General features: G+C 39.3%; 1 protein-coding gene across 1 annotated transcript; it reads right to left on the bottom strand.

Moving 5' to 3' along the window:
- Positions 1–1144: 1144 nt before the first annotated feature.
- Positions 1145–17220, bottom strand: rac2 (Rac family small GTPase 2). The gene is made up of 7 exons (XM_034310223.2): positions 17063–17220; positions 8782–8853; positions 8042–8159; positions 7566–7628; positions 2894–3053; positions 1969–2100; positions 1145–1610 (listed from the first exon to the last, which is right to left on the bottom strand). The coding sequence occupies exons 1-6, from the start codon at positions 17095–17097 to the stop codon at positions 1970–1972; spliced, it is 579 nt and encodes a 192-aa protein (XP_034166114.1). The 5' UTR covers positions 17098–17220; the 3' UTR covers positions 1145–1610; position 1969.
- Between the last annotated feature and the right edge of the window lie 637 nt (positions 17221–17857).

Genomic DNA, 17857 nt, shown 5'->3' with positions numbered 1-17857 from the left:
CTTGCCTACGTACTCTGTGTACATCTGGAGGATTAAAAGTGACGTAGTCTAGAAGGTACATCAGAGCCAAAACATCCCAGTACGCCTGTTTTCCAAGTCGAACTGTAAGATGTTTAGAGATTTCATGCACAGTGATGTTTAACACTGACCAGCTCTGTTGCTCTTCCAACTTTCCACTGTTGTCGTGATTGCTGTCATGAACTGCCTCAAATCTAAAACTTAACGTTCAAAATCTAGAAGATCCAAATGCCACGCAAGACAGATCTTTGAAGCCTACGTGAAAGGTTTTTAAAATTCAAACGCTAACTGTAATAGCTAAACCGGTTACTGTCAGCGGTCAGTAGCTGTAGGACCGTACACAAGGATGCGATCTGAGACACAGCGCTGGGTTTTTTCATCAGTAGTGGACGCAGTGTCACATGGTGCTATACTGCGCTCTACTATTTACGTTGGTATTGAACCACACAGGTTCATAGCGTTCATTTCTGCCCATGTGACACTACATGGGATCCCGTGTAAAATATAATCCAGGCTTAAGAGTGTTAATGAAAAGACTTGAAAAGGAAACAGAAGCCAGACAAGGTTCATTTTCCTTAATGGGTTGGATTAAGAATGAACATCCAGTAACTGCAGGTCGCGGAGTGAGAGCTTGTTGAAGAGCTGGATGAGTTTGTGACCTTAAAGTAAAACTGCCTTCAATCTGACTCAGTCACTCATAATGGATGTGTAATGGAGGAATGTATTTGCTTTTTTCCTTTTTGTTTGCATGTATAGGGTTATGGGGAGGTCAGGGCTGCATGTGGTCATGTGTTGTCAGGTTGGGAGATCTCCTGGATGCTTGGAAGATCTGCTCAGATGTGGGCTTGAATTGAATTCTACCTCATTTGCACTATGAACTAACGAACATATATGAAAGTTTTGTCTAGATAACTGTAGGACGCTAGACGCCTGGGTCAGTGTCTGCTTCGGAAAGCTCCATGTTTTCATGCCGGTGTGTGAAAATGCTAAACAGTGGAAAGTATGTTATCTGTGTACAGGATTAAAAATAGACTGATGTGCTTTTGTGCTGCTGTGGTCATTAATTACAGCCTGGATAACCTTCTGAAAAGAACGAGAGGTTCCAATAGGGATAAACACTACAGTCTGGAAAATAGGGGGGGTCGTTTATTTTCACACACATATTAATAAATGTGAGTGCATGTGTGAGCTCCTGTGCCAGCTTTATTTATTTTATATGTCCTAGAGATTAAAAACAGAAACACTCTGTTTATAGACATTGATCACATCAAGGGGCTTTTTTGGGTTAAACTACACCCACATGCCTTATACTAACAAAAAAAAGGATTTTATATCCACAGAAAAACACACAACACAACATCAGATCATGTCCAAAAGCACACCCACACTTCCGCTCTGGAAAGAAACACTATTATACTTTAAATATCTACTATTATTATCATTATTATTATTATTATTATTATCATCATGATTGCTAAATGAAACTATCACATATGCGTTCCTGTTGTAATAAAACTTCACCAAAAGCGTTTCAGTTGATCTTTGATTTTAAAACTTTAGAAGTTAGAAGCATCCCGTCAAATCCTGAAGACCTGGAAAGAGAAACAGCGAAAGAGAGAGAGAGAGAGAGAGAGAGAGAAAAACAGAGAGAAATTAACTAATTAGACTTTTATATCATTAATAACTTGTATTCGTGAGTTAATCTAAGCCTCGTCACATCACTGAGTTACACAGTCGAGGCGAGTCGAGGCGAGTCAGCTACGCAGGAATCAGTGCACTTTAACCAGCTAACTCGCTCACTGTTCCTTTATTACACATCACATCAGGCTTCTGCCTCAAAACATGGGATTGGGCGGCACACTGGAGCTTTCACTTGTCCAATGGGCTAACTAATATCATCATCATCATCATCATCTTCATCATCATCTTCATCATCAGTCTGTTTCTCACCTCAGAGCAGAGAGCAGGAGCTCTTTTTCACTTTAGTGGGCTGAGGGCAGAGTACGGCTCTGATCGCTTCATCAAACACCGTCTTCAGTCCACGCTGGGTCAGAGCCGAGCACTCCAGATACTTCACCGCATCTACACACACGCACGCACACACACACACACACACACACGCACACACACACACACCATACAGTTGAGTGCAAAAGTTTTTCACAATGACTGTTTATTCGCTTACATTGACTCATTGAAATGATTTAAACAGTAAATGTGACGTGTGTGTGTGTGTGTGTGTGTGTGTGTGTTCACATAAATTCCATGGTCACTAAATCACCATGGCAGCAAATAACACACAGCGTCTCAATCAGAAATCTGTTTCTCTAAAACATTATACTTTTATAAACACAGTAAATTACAGACAGAAACCGAATCTACCATTAATTGTGTAAATCTCTCACGCTGCTAATCGCGTAGTTTTATGGAGTTCACTACTCGAGTTTCCTTTCACTCACAAATAAAGGAACTGTACTTTACTTTCCCTTGTTGCTGATGTGGTGCCATTAACTGTACATCTATAGTGTGAACCTGTTTCCTGAAAATGTGAATAAAGTTCACCTTTAAAAATAAATTAAGGTTCATTAATGGAATTAATTAATTAAACATTTAAAGTTTTACACTAAAAGCTGATTTAAGGTCCACTGCATGCACCATCACAGACACAGACTAAAGGTAGAGAAGATGTCTCCTTGATGGTTTCACAGCAGTGATATGGAAAAGGACTGTTTGGTACTGTTTGGTACTGTTTGGTACTGTTTGGTACTGTTTGGTACCGTTTGGTACCGTTTGGTACTGTTTGGTACCGTTTGGTACTGTTTGGTACTGTTATTTCTCTGCATGCAGAGTGTAATTAATTTTCTTCTCCTCTCACCGATCTCCTTGGCCAGAGCCAGGCCTTGTGGGTAGGTGATTGGAGCCAGTTTCTTCTCCTTCAGCTTCTCGATCGTCTCCTTCTCGTCCCTGAGATCCAGCTTGGTGCCGACCAGGATGATGGGTGTAGAGGGGCAGTGGTGCCGCACCTCAGGGTACCACTGGGGGCGCAAGCGAGCAGGAACATGTCAGGTTTTTTGGAGTAAAAAATATACAAAACATGTCATTTACTCATTATTGTAATTAACAGGAATGGGATAATTGTAGTATTGAATGTTAGGTGATGTACAGTCTTTTATTTTTAATGTGATTTTTATTTTAGACCCAGTTTCCAATTTAAATCTAAACCATTATTGTACTGTTGTATATCTTCTAAAGGTTGTGTTTAATTTCCTGAAATATTAGATGAAATACAAACTGAAACATGTGGATATGGCTTATTTAATAAATCAATTCAATTCAATTTTATTTGTATAGGGCTTTTAACAATGGACATTGTTATAAATCAAATTAAATTAGATGTGATTAATATAAATATACATTTTATTTATTATTGTTTTTTTATGAAAATGTGATGTTGCAATATAGCTCTGATTTTTACTGTAATTTCTCTCAGCTTCATGTTTCTCTGGGTTTTATATCAGTTCTGTGGCCCTGCAAGCCCCGCCCACACCCTGCTCATGCCCCGCCCATACCCTGCTCCTGCCCCACCCACACCCTGCTCATGCCCCGCCCACACCCTGCCCCGCCCCTGCCCCGCCCAACACACCTGTCACCAAACCAGGTAAGAAGTGCACTGTCTTTAACTGCTGTGAAAGCGTGCTGCGGAGCATCAGCGGTGTTTTTCGTTACTGCACCAGACACGTGACTCGTAGATTTTGATTTTTTTTTTTCACTAAATTAAAGTTGATTACAAAACGTTTTTATTCAAGCTTTCTTCTTCTCAAACCCATTAGCAAGAAATTTCAAAGGAGTTCATAAAAATAATGGCTGCCTTCATTAGTGCCGAACACATCAGCACATTTAGTGTCTTATTTATTTTTTTCCTCCTCAGCACTGTTATGTAATGCTTAGCGGAGAACCGCAGCGCTAACGACATGCTAATGAACTTTCTGATCATCTTCACTACAGTAAGCACAGCGTTAGCATGTTAGCGAGAGTCATGTGACCCCCTCCAGTCCGTCTCCGTTAGCATTCCTCTCTTCCTTAAATAGACTATAATTCGTCTTCTCGACCTCATGTAATGTAATACAGCCTACATTTGCATATGGACAGCGTTGCCATGGCGACTGCTCGGTAGGGGAATATAATAGCATCGAATTATAATGAAAATAAAACATGAGGGCAAAAAGAAGTCAACACAAGCGTTAGAGCGGGATTTCGACGTGGTTCTGTGGGAGGAGGAGCTTTATTAATCTTAATGAAGAACCAAAGGCCGAGTTTGTCGACTTGTTTAAGTCTGGAGTTTCTGTATTGTCCCTATCAGTATCACTTTATCCTCCTGCTGTGTGTGTGTGTGTGTGTGTGTGAGTGTGTGAGTGTGTGTGAGTGTGTGTGTGTGTGTGTGTGTGTGTGAGTGTGTGTGAGTGTGTGTGAGTGTGTGTGTTGCATAACAACCACATACTCCATTCGCATGCCTATTCTTTTCTCAGACACACTTATTTATTTTTATTAAATTATTTTTTCCAACATCAGTGAGATTTCCCATTCTGATAACACATTTCACACACACACACACACACACACACACACACACACACACACACACACACATACAGAGTAGCTGGTTTTATTTTAATGATTAAATTCAGATCTGATCTCAATTAGAAACGTGTCTTTAGTAAAACTTGCATCTTTTGAAATGGCACAGAGCTCAGAGATCAGAGAGTTTATAAAGTTTATAAAAGTGTGAAAGTGCGATTAGAGAGTTTATATTCCGCTTTCAAAGCTGCTGAAATAATCCAGTTTCACTCAGACGTCGGAAACCGACTTGTACAGACAGCACGTGTGTGTTACGTAGAAATGTCAGTGTAGAGGTGCGCTGTGATAAAGAGAGCTGAAATAATCAGAGCGTTAATGTTACACTATACTGCCAGACATCACAAATAAATAAACAAACAAACAAATATTTTTATATAAATGTTCTGCAATATTATATGGGTGACTCTAATATTACAGTGTAGATGTCCTTGATGAAAACATAAGACAGAAATATTTCTATTTCTAAAACAATAAGAGACTGAAGTCATTATGCAGATGTTTGCAGTTAGACATTTTATTACTCTGGATTTTATCTTAAATTCTGTGAACCTGCAAGCTCCGCCCCAGTCCCGCCCCTGCCCGTGCCCCTATCTATCTATCTATCTATCTATCTATCTATCTATCTATCTATCTATCTATCCTTCTAGAGAGAGGTTTAAAGAGAGGAGAGCTTCTGCAGTCTGTAGACTCTCTCTCTCTCTCTCTCTCTCTCTCTCTTTATATATCTATATCTATATATATATATATATATATGCACTTGTCAGGCGTTTGATCTTTCATCTTTTTTCCTCTTATTTTCCCACTGCACTTTTCTCTGTGGTTTCAGTGAAGCAGCTGAAGGACGAGTGCTTGTGCGATTCTCAGAAAAGTCCTTGGTGTTCGTTCTTTAGAAAAGTGCAGCAATAAAGAAGCGAGTGTTGGACTGAACGTCAGTGTTGTCACGATGTTAAAAACCTCGCTCCACATGACTTGATATGGAACAGCGAACTAAAAGCCGACCTTGTGCAACGATAAACTGCGCAGTAGAGAGACTTCTCACGGGCACTCAACCATCAGAGCTGCAGCTAAAGACTACGCTTTATTTACACCAATAAATCATCTAACTAAATTTATTTACACCAATAAATAATCGAATTAAATTTATTTACACCAATAAATAATCGAATTAAATCTGACAGCAGCTGAGATTCTCATGCAGATCAGACAGAAACAGTTGATCTCAGATTCATCAGACAATCTAAACGTGAATTCTCTACTACAACTCAGTGCTTTTATTTATTTATTTATTTGTTTTTTGTTTGTTTACTTAGGCCTACATGCTTTTTATTTTCATTTCATTTTATTTTATTAATTATTATTATTATTATTATTATTATTATTATTATTATACAAAACATTGTATCAAGTTCTTTTTTTTATAAACTAAGTCTTGAAGCTGACTGTTTTTTTATTTGTCTTTGTGATTCTCCATATTGTAAAGTGACTCCAGTTGTCATTAAAAATAGCACAGTATTATTATTATTATCATTATTATTATTATTCTAGAATAAAACCAATAAAAATGGCTGGTGTTTCTAAATATAAAGCAATCGGGTGATTGAACGGTCCTCCTCACTTTCATCCTCATGACCTCTCTGGGTTTCTTCCCTGCCATCAGGACGATCCTCCAGCGTTGGAGTGAATTTCGTATCATCTGATGCTTAGCTGAGGAAATGGTGTGTGTTAGTGGATGATTTATCTCAGGGCAGTGGAGAGAAGATGGAGGTCAGAAAGCTTTACTTTCTGTTGATCCTTTTAAAAAGCTCATGTGTGGAACAGGAGCAGAAAAATTTCACCGTTCCATCAGAATCTCATTTTCCTCCACATCTCCGAGGTGAAGGCCGCCGTGTCGAGAACCTCGGCTCTTACACAGCACCTGAGCCGTCTCAGCGTCAGAGCGACCGTCTGCCCCACGCCCCTTCTCTCTACACAACCTTTCTGTCTTTAACGCTCCTCTTAATGCACCAGTTTAACCATCTGATGTTTAATAATTAATAGTTTAATATGTTTTTATACCTAAAATGATCTTAAAACATCTCTACACCTTCATCCTCATTAAAGATGCAACACACATGAATATGCATGATATGTAAATTAGAAAAGCCTCCCACGTCCTCCTGCTACTCCGCCCCCTCGAGTTACATTCTCATTTTTAGCCCTGATTTATTTAACAACAGTCAAACCTGTCAGAATATATTCTACCGTTACCATGACAACCACCATCCGTTTCCAGTTCCCACGCCATCGTTCTTTCATAATTTGCATATTTAACTGTGATTGGTTTAAAGCTGTTGAACCTGTTTAGTGACATCATACTCAGCGTTTTATACAGAACGTTTATACAGAAAGTATTATCATTCTTCTTCTTATTATTATTATTATCGCATATTATTATTATTATTATTATTATTATTATTATTTTTGTTCCAGTTTGTGCATCTGATTTTATGTAACTGGGTTCTAAGTGAATAATGAGACCTGAGGAAATGAATAAACAGACAAATGATAATGTTTTTGTACGCAGTGGCATCTAGTGTCCAGTGGATTTACTGCACAGATCTTTCACTATTAAAACGATTAAAATTCATATGAGAGAAATATTATAACTATTATACAGCATTACAAAGAGAAAAATGGTGTCTTCTAATTTTATCTCTTGAATATTAATGATTTTTTTCATGACATTTACTTGAAAGGGATAAAATAACTTTATTATTAGGAAATAAACAATCGTGGGTGTAATTATTTGGCTGAACAGCGCATCAGGTATGAAGTTTTTTATTTCTGAGTGTGTGTGTGTGTGTGTGTGTGTGTGTGTGTTATTAAAGCAGCGTGAGCTTCAGCATCACATTGTTATAATTCAGTAAACTCACCTTGGCTCTGACGTTCTCGAACGACGCCGGACTGACCAGAGAGAAACAGATGAGAAACACGTCCTGAAACGCACAGAGATAAACACACTGAGCACATAAACACACACACTGTGTTAAATACACCACACTGAGTACTTTAATACACACACACCTGGATAATTAGGGCACTAGATAGGGAACACAGTGCGCACTACTGAATATAAACTGCTGTAGACTTGCGTTTATTATTAAAGCTCTTTTACTTTCAGATGTGTGACAGAATGAACTGTTTTTGCTTCATTTAGAGATAATCTGAGTTATTTTATTTAAAACTAAAACTCTGTGATGCTGCGTCTTATACACTCAGAAATTTACCTGGATTAAAACAGCGACTTTTACACACCTGAGTCCTTTTACTGTCTTCATTTAACCTCATTATTACCATAACTCCTTCTGACCAGGTGTGTGTGTGTGTGTGTGTGTGAGTGTGTGTGTACCGTTTGTGGGTAGGACAGGGGGCGGAGCCTGTCGTAATCCTCCTGTCCTGCTGTATCCCATAGTCCCAGGTTCACAGGTTTGCTGTCCACCATCACATTGGCTGAGTAATTATCAAACCTGTTAAATCACACGCACACACACACAATTGAAAATTGATGTTTTAAATGGTTTAACATTATTAATCCATCAGGTTGTGTAGCTGCATCTTGTCCTGACAATAGACTCGGGTTAATATCTAAACATTTATCAAGTGTTTATCTTTTATTTCATTTTTAACAGAGCTTAATGGAGCTTCAGACGAGGTAAGATAATACAATGCTTCTACTCTACTTCTTCTATGCTTCTTCTAATCTTGAGAGTCAATGGGACAGCCAATGGGACAGCCAATGGGAGAGCTAATGGGAGAGCCAGTGGGAGAGCCAATGGGAGAGCCAATGGGACAGCCAATGGGAGAGCTAATGGGAGAGCCAATGGGAGAGCCAGTGGGAGAGCCAGTGGGAGAGCCAATGGGAGAGCCAATGGGACAGCCAATGGGAGAGCTAATCGGAGGGTTAATGGGAGAGCCAATGGGAGAGCCAATGGGAGAGCCAATGGGACAGTCAATGGGAGAGCCAGTGGGAGAGCCAATGGGACAGCCAATGGGAGAGTCAGTGGGAGAGCCAGTGGGAGAGCCAATGGGACAGCCAATGGGAGAGTCGAGAACCGTGTGTAAGTGTTATGAGGTGTTGCGGTGACTCACACAGTGGGGATGTACTCTCCAGGGAAGGCGTTGGTGGTGTAGCTGATCAGCAGACATGTTTTACCCACAGCACTGTAACACAAAGACAAACACACTCCATTAAAACAAATCTGAAACACATTACACAGAGTAAATAACATGTCAGTGTTCCTGTGAGTGGGCGTGACCTTGAACAGCCGTAAATGGGAATGTGGGCGTGTCTTTGAGTTATGTATCATTAGGAAGAAGAAAGTCATTAGTATTTGTACAGAAACATGAGAAATCACACATTTTGACAGGATTTACAGTATATTCATCAATGTTAATCATGTTTGTCATTTTTGTCATTTTCAGCTCTCAGTTTTGTGGGCGTGGCCGTGAACGTGCATGGTAATTTACAGCTGATTGGTGTTTATCAACATATACATGGCCGTACAATTTTTCCTTTGCTTTGTCCACAAAAACATTTACAGACTTTGCTAAAAGACGATAAGCGAGGCTCTGGATGCTCTGTGGGACTTTATCCTGTAACACACACCAAAACACCAGCAACAGCTGAAACACATTCCTGAGGTGAGCATGTGGAAATCTGTTTACCTCTGATGTTCTGACAGGTCGCAGTGTGTGCATGCTGCTGCACGCGGAATAAAGAATTCTGAGCTACACGCACACACACACACACACACACTGAAACTACGTCTCTGAAAACACACACCTCAGGCTACACGATCTGCAGCGACTCGCTAGAGACGACAAGCTCTCCATATTATTCTCTCTTTCTCAAACAAATACATCAGTGTTAAGTTGAATTATCCATCCATCCATTTCCATACTGCTTATCCTATACAGGGTCACAGGGAGCCTGGAGACTATCCCAGGGAACTCAGGGCATGAGGCAGGGGACACCCTGGACAAGATGCCAACCCATCACAGGGCACAATCACACACACACACACACACACACAATATAACACACTACAGACAATTTTGGAAATGCCAATCAGCCTACAACACGTCTTTGGACTGGGGGAGGAAACCGGAGTATCTGGAGGAAACCCCCGAAGCACGGGGAGAACATGCGCACAGGGCAGAGGCAGGAACCAAACCCCCAACCCTGGAGGTGCGAGGCAACAGTGCTAACCACAGAACCACCGTGTCCCCAAGTTGAACTATTTTATTCACAATTATATTTTATTAACTTAGTCTTTATTTGTACATATCATTGTGCTGTCTTGTACACTGTACACTTTTCTGGCCACAAGCTTCAGAATCTTCAGAGCAAGACACAGTCACTGGACTTACAGAAACGTTTACTATATTATTATAAATGATTAGAGTTTTGTTTAAGGTGGTCAGTAAATGAGATAATCTAGCAAGCTACAGGAAAAGCTCTGTGATTGGTCTTCTGTTGAATAACGTGGATGAAGTGTCTGTCAGGATTCTCTAACATTTTGTCTCCAAACAAACTAAAACTATTAAAATCCAGTAGCATGATGGAGAAGATGACAGCAAAGTGTAGATATCATTTTTATCCATTTATAGTTACATTTAATTTAACTCCTCCGTCCTGAAGATATCGGAAAAATGATAATGTATTAGACTGAAAGCATTAATATAAACCTGTGTTTAGCAGTTGCACTACTGTCAGAGCTGCTGTCCCCCCAATTTCTCTCTCTCTCTCTCTCTCTCTCTTTCAGTCGAGCTACACATGCTTCTCCTGAGATGCCAGTGATCCTGACCCCTTCTGCTCTCCAGACCTGCCTGATCCATCCTGATGCCCTACTTCTGGTTGGACAGCCTAAAGATACATGAGATTACTGAGGATGGTTCCACTTAGAAACCATGAAGATGGCTGTGGATGTTCTTCCTTGGACAGCTTTAGGAGTGCAAAAAGTCTCCATCAATGAACAGGTGATAACTTCAACAAAATAGACTTCAAGTTAAACTATAATGAAGTCAGAAACAACTCTGATGCTCATTTTCATAAGCTGCTCATAGGTTCCTGGTTACACAGCTGCACTATTTGTCCATGTAGTACACAGTTATAGAAGGGAATGATTTATAATCGCACTATCGGGTGTCACCCAGATGAGGATGGTTCCCTTTAGAGTCTGGTTCCTCTCGAGGTTTCTTCCTCACATCGTTTCAGGGAGTTTTTCCTCACCACCGTCGCCTCTGGCTCGCTCATTAGAGATAAATTCATAGATTTTAAATTTATATCCTCAATTTATATATTTCTGTAAAGCTGCTTTGTGAAAATGTCCGTTGTTAAACGCGCCATACAAATAAAACAGAATTGAATTGAACCGATATAGAAAATTCATCCGGAGTTCAACAGCACTATAAAGTGGATAAATTGTGAGATTGTTTTCTGCCTGTGTCCATATAAACAATCGCTGCATGAGTGAAGGTCAAGATAAGGTCAAGATAACACCGAGCTCAGGGTCATGCCCGCCGTGACTTTCTCGCAATGTGCCACACAGTTACACGGGGAAATAAACACACAGAGATTAAATCTGTCACAGAAACACAAACTAGTGAGGAAACAGTGTGATTTTTATTTAAATAAATTCTGAAATGTTTTCTGAAATGTTCTTTTGGTGCCTCTGCAGAGTTCAGTGCTGGACGTTAGAGCTTCTCTTTGATGCTGCGTCCTGTATCACAGAGGTGTGTGTGTGTGTGTGTGTGTGTGTGTGTGAAGCTCAGCATGAGGCTGTGCATCATGGTGACAGGAAGTAAGATGGTTTCAGGCAGGAAGAGACGATGAGCTTCTTTTTGAAGTTGTGTTTGAAACCTCCATATTTCAACTAACGAAACTGCACAGGCAAACACACGCACACACACAAACACACACACGTACAAACACACGCACACGCACACACACACTCTCTCTCTCTCACACACACACACACACACACACACAGTCCTTTAAGAGGCAGTATGCATTAAACTTAAACTTCCTCAGATAAATAAAATGCTATCAAAATGAAAATGCATTTTGACATGACAGGGTATAGGGTGTGTGTGTGTGTGTGTGTGTGTTTGAGTCTTGTGTCAGCATGGCAGTTATGAAAGTCTTCTTCCTGTCTCTATAAGGAAGTGCTTATTCTAACGACTAACATAAACAAGCCATTTAAGGGCGGTGTTCACAGAGCTACAGAAACCCTGAATAAGCTAATTCTGATGAGGCTGATGAGGGAACGAATGCTTATAGCTGCTGTAATTCGAGTAAGAACAAGGACTAACTTGTTTCACCGACATTCCACAACATTAAATGTAACTATAAATGAATAGAAAGTGATAAAAATGCTGTTTTTCAATAAGGAAATTGTAATTGTTGGTATGTAGCTGTGGTGTAAGAGGAATAAAACACTTGGGGACGTGCTGTTATAGGAAAATAATCAACTTTGGAATGAAGACAGTAACCCAGCTTCATCACACCACTCACCAGTGTTCCACTTTAACACACACACACACACACACACAGATCAGATGGGCGAAGCTGCTTGGAATCTCAGCAAATATGTGAAAAAAGGTTCTGATGAGACCAAAACTGAACTTTCTGTTCTTGGCACAAAGTACTACATTTAACAGAAACCCAACACTGAGAACACCATCCTCACTGTGAAGCATGGTGGTGGTAGCATCCTAATCCGTGTTACTCTTGTCCTCCTTTTTTTTTCGGACTAATCCTCTCTTTACCTGAACACGTTTGGACTTTAGGTGGACGGTCTCCTCTAGCCAGAGTCACAGTTCTGTCATATTCTTTACATTTAATGTCGCTCTGTGTGATGTTCAAAGTTTGGGATGTTTTTTATACTCAAACCCTGACTGATATTTTTCCAGAACTTTGTCCAGAACTCTGGGTTCTTCCAGGACCAGGTGTATTTACATTGAGGTCGCGTGACACTTTAATTACACAAAGCTCATCTCCATTGAACTAATGATGTCACTTCTGATGGAAACTGAACTCATTCAGGGCTTTCACATGTTTTTATCTCAGCAGTCTAAGAAGTGATGAAGTCGGATGACTCTGAACATGACGACTATCAAGATAAAAATGGTAATGGAGTGAAATCTTAAATTCTGACAGCTTATATAGGAACAGAACCCAATGAGGAACCACACAAACAGCTGCACAATGACTCAGGGTTAATTTCTGTCTTCTGCTGCTCGAGGTTTTGTCACAGCTTATAACCTCCAGTTATAACTTTGAGTTATAAGCACAGATCAGCAAGCATTATCAGTCTCAATAACAGAAAGAATAAGTCCGTATAAAAAAAGCAAATCAATTAAACTTTATTAAACTTCTAAATTAAATTAAACTTCTTAACTGCATTTGCGATTAAACAGTCTCTGCCTTCAGACTTTAGGCCACGCCCCCTCCCCGAGTCTGACACCGGACTCTGTACTGAGGAAGAAGGAGATTCTCACTACTTCTTCTCTCTGTTGTGTCCTTTTGTCCATGTTTATACACATCAGTGTGTCATACAGAGTCAGAAAACACATCAACAAGTCCAGACACTGAACACCTTCACAAAGCCCACTGATGATTTAATGCACCATGCTAAACTGGAGGCTATACATTTAATTACTTATTAGCAGCATTACCCTCGTAGCTCCAGCGCAAAACCAAAGAAGCAAATTTAGATGCTAATGAAGCAACAGACACGTGTGTGAGATCAACGACGTTCCTTCATGTAACACTGCAGCGAAATGAGGAACTTGTGCAACTGAGCCACAGCCTCAAAATGGCCCGAGAGGAACTAAAGTATAAACGAGAGAATGGAAATCATCCAGTAAAGAAAGCATGAGAGAAAGAGAGACAGAGAGAGAGAGAGAAAGAGAGAGAGAGAGAGAGAGAGAGAGAGAGAGAAAGAAGCACTTAACACAAGGTTTACTTCTCTATTACTGTGTAATTATTCCAATAAATTGTTTAACAGGAACTAACTTCTGTCACAGACACTCAGTATCATTAAATGAAACTATAAATGGATAAAAAGTATGATGGATCACACTCTGAGTAAAATCTAAGTAAAACAGAAGATTTAAAGTGTTGATTAAATTATTAAAATGTCACATTAATGTCATAAAAGAAGCAGTGAACAGAGACTTTAACCTTAATAAACACGTAGTTCTAATGACAAACTGTTTAAAAGAGTCACAAAAGCTCATAAAAGATGAATAATTAAATGGTTACTCGAGTTTTCCCGCCTGTCTGGTGATGATTCAAGACTGAGTCACAATCCATGACATTAACAGGACATTTTTAATAATTTAATCAACACTTTAAATCTGGTGTTTTAGTCAGATTTTAGTCAGAGTGTGACGGGAATCAGTCTTCATCCTGACAGGAAGCAGTTTATTAAAATCTATTTTTATTTTTAATGTGGAAAAGATAAGTGCCACCGTAATGGACTGGAGCTTATCCAGGGTGTATTCCAGTCTCATGCTCAGCGTTCCCGGGATGGACTCCGTATCCTGCCACCCTGAGCACGAACTGACCTGGATAAAGTGTTTACTGAAGCAGGATGAATGAAAATAAAACTGTAGATCAGACTGAAGCTGCCATGTTTAAACCTCTGCAGTAATGTCAGACTAGTCACGCTGAAAACGCCTGAACATCCATGTTTAATCATCACGAGCACGTGTGTGTTTGTGGTTTGTGTGTGTGTGTGTGTGTTACTCACATATGTGGTGCAGTTAGCAGCCCACAAATATCTATTTTTATTGTTTATATTCACTAAAAGATGAAATGAGACTTTCTGCATCAACGCAAACCAAAAACCTTCTTAAACCCTACTGAAGTGAAAACTGTCACGTCGCTCAAAATGGTTTTTAGTCATTTGTTTTATTTAAAAATAATAATTTTTGAAATGAATGTTATTTATTTTGTATATCTGCTACTGTCCCATTCTCTGACATTTTACCCAGGCAGTGAAGATAAACGTATAAACGTCTTCAGTGAGGAATAAAGTTCTATTTAAATCTGATTGGTTAATTAGACCGTGATTAGTTAATCGATGACTGAATGAGTGACAGATGATTATCATTTTTTACATTTTAATTTATATGTCTGACTTTCAGTTTTAATTTTGTAAAATACGCAAATTTTAGGCAGCATTTTTAGGGCACATTTGTGCGCTTCTGAGATTTGGAAACTAACATTAAAACACTTTTTAAGATCAATATTTTGGTGCAAAATAGTCACTGTTCATCTTTAAAGTGTCACTGAATGTTTAATCTTAACCTAAAATAATCATCAGTATATAAGAATAGCTTCATATATAGATCTATAAGTTTTAATACCCCAAAAAATGACAAAAATTCTTTAATTTCATCCGGATATATTAATATGTATGAATATGCGAATGTGGACACGCCTTCATGTCCTCCTGTTATCCCTAATACCACTCACTTTCCCTAACCTAGCTAACTGCTATAAACTAGCTCATATTTCAGTATCAGAATCTCGATTTACTTCCACGCTGTTTTAATTACACGTCAGAATATATTTCAACGTTCCCATGGCAACCACCATCTGTTCATTGTTAGCATAAAGTAGCATAAAGATGCCTAGCTAGCTCAGCGTGCAGGTTTCTGTTTTCATCCTCTAATAATTCTCATATTCAAAGATAAGGAGTTAATTTAGTGACATCATTAAACTGTGCTTATTTCTAGCCCCGCCCACAAATCAACTCAGTACAGAAGTACTGAGAAAGCCCTGATCATTAAACCTATAAAATCAGAATCAGCACCTGAGTGGAGTTTAAACTGTTAAACTAAAGGTGTTTTAACAAACATTTCTGCCAGATTGAGGTGCTCGTATTTATAACATTTTAGCTCATAATTATTGTGGGATTTTAAAAAATTCTAAGCTCAGTAAAGACAATGCATACTGAAAGTTTTATATATATATAAAATTTAGAGCAATATTTTAGTGTAAAATTTCTCACATTTATTCAGTGTGTGCAAATAACACAACATTTAACTAATTTTAAACAAAAACTGATTGAACTTTGATCATTTCAAGTTCTCGGGTAATTACTCTGTGAAAGTTTATCAGTCAGTGTCTGTAATGTGGAACAGAGGAAATGATGATTTTTTGAGACTCAGAAGATGGCGTCTGGATGAACACATTCACCCGAGCTTCTTCCTTTCCCCTGTCTCTGAGGTTAAACTGTTTAAAATATTTTCTCCATCGCTTCACACTCAGGCGTGATGTCGACACACCACCGGGCCCCGAGGTCATGATTTAACACCGTACAATAAAACTAAAATTCATCCTTCTCTGGCCTGAAGCTAAAGTCTCATGCAGCTTCCTGTTCTGATAAAAATCGATCAGTGGCTCATGTGGCAGCTTCCTGTACGATCTTAAAGGAAATAAAATGGTCGAGGCCTCATTAGACAGAGCGGAGTCACGTGACCTTTTAGGCCTTCAGTGTGGTGGAGAGCGACCTTTACTGACCTACTGATTTCTGCTGCACTGTCAAAGTGCATGAAAAAAGACAAAAAACACAGTGAGAAAAAGTAAATCCCGGATCTAACAGAGGTTCAGTAAACTCTCTGAACGGTGCAGTCAAGTTCCTCCTGGAACTAAAACCGCTGAAGCACTTTATCTAAAATTATCACTGAAGAATTTATGTAGATAAAGCGAATGAGAGAAGTGAAACTACAGGTGCAAAAAATGTACAAAAATGTACTGCACTCATGAACACCTGGATAAAGATATATAAGAACATACTCAACAAGTGCAACAAGAAAACATACATCCTTCATCAAGAAAAAAAAAGAAAAGAAAAGCAAAATGCAAAGATGATTCCTGTGTAAAAGTGAAAATCATGACTTTGCTCTTTAATGCTCTTCATGGGTTCTTTGACAAGTTGGTTTTTGTTCTTTTCTCTTTTCTTGCTTTATTTGTTTATTTCATTCTTGTTGTTGTTGTTTAAACTTGGAACTCTCTCTGAAAGTGAAACCCTGTAGTTGTAGGGTTCTCCTTAGAACCTGGACGTTAGGGATTTCCCAAACAACCAAGTAGGGTTCTAGATTTAAAGTGAAGCTGCTTTTTTTAATCTGAAACTGTTTGTAGATTATAAACTCTTACATGCTGAATACTGAGTATTTGAGAAGAGAGTTTAGGAAGGAAGATGTCGAGTGTTACATGTCACAACTCTGCTTCAGCTTCAGCTTCAGATGTGTAAAGAGGAACATACTGAAGAGGAACCAGCTTTAAAAATAAAAACTCTCCAAACTAAAAACAAAAAACAGCAAAACTCCAGACTGTAGTAAAAGTTGGACTCACCCATCTCCCACCACGACGCACTTTATCGCCTGCATTTTCACCCTGAACTGAGACTGAAGAACTTTCTGAAGCCGCGGGTGATGAAAACTGCACAGTGAAGGTGTGACACAGGAAGCGAGTGTGTGTGTGTGTGCGCGTGCGTGCGTGTCTAGCTGTCAGTGTGTCAGAGCGCACGCGCCCCTTCTCTCTCCGAAGTTGTGATCGTGCCCGGTCTTGCGCTTGCGTGAACGCGCTTCTGCCTATAAATACTGACCTGATCTGAGAACAGAGTTACTGCAGAATCACACTAATCCCTCTAATCCCTCTAATGTCTCTAATCACACTAATCCCTCTAATCCCTGTAATCCCTCTAATCCCTCTAATGTCTCTAATCACACTAATCCCTCTAATCACACTAATCACACTAATCTCTCTAATCACTGTAATCCCTCTAATCCCTCTAATGTCTCTAATCACACTAATCCCTGTAATCCCTCTAATCCCTCTAATGTCTCTAATCACACTAATCCCTCTAATCACACTAATCACACTAATCTCTCTAATCACTGTAATCCCTCTAATCCCTCTAATGTCTCTAATCACACTAATCTCTCTAATCACACTAACCCCACTAATCACTCTAATCACTCTAATTCCTCTAATCACTCTAATCACACTAATTCCTCTAATCACTCTAATTCCTCTAATCTCTCTAATCACACTAATCACACTAATCACTCTAATCACACTAATCACTCTAATCTCTCTAATCCCTCTAATGTCTCTAATCACACTAATCCCTCTAATCCCTCTAAT

Source organism: Pangasianodon hypophthalmus, chromosome 13 (assembly GCF_027358585.1).
Source record: "Pangasianodon hypophthalmus isolate fPanHyp1 chromosome 13, fPanHyp1.pri, whole genome shotgun sequence".
Lineage (NCBI taxonomy): Eukaryota > Metazoa > Chordata > Actinopteri > Siluriformes > Pangasiidae > Pangasianodon > Pangasianodon hypophthalmus.
Note: the sequence above shows the minus strand (reverse complement) of the source record. Positions and strands in the feature narration are given on the sequence as shown.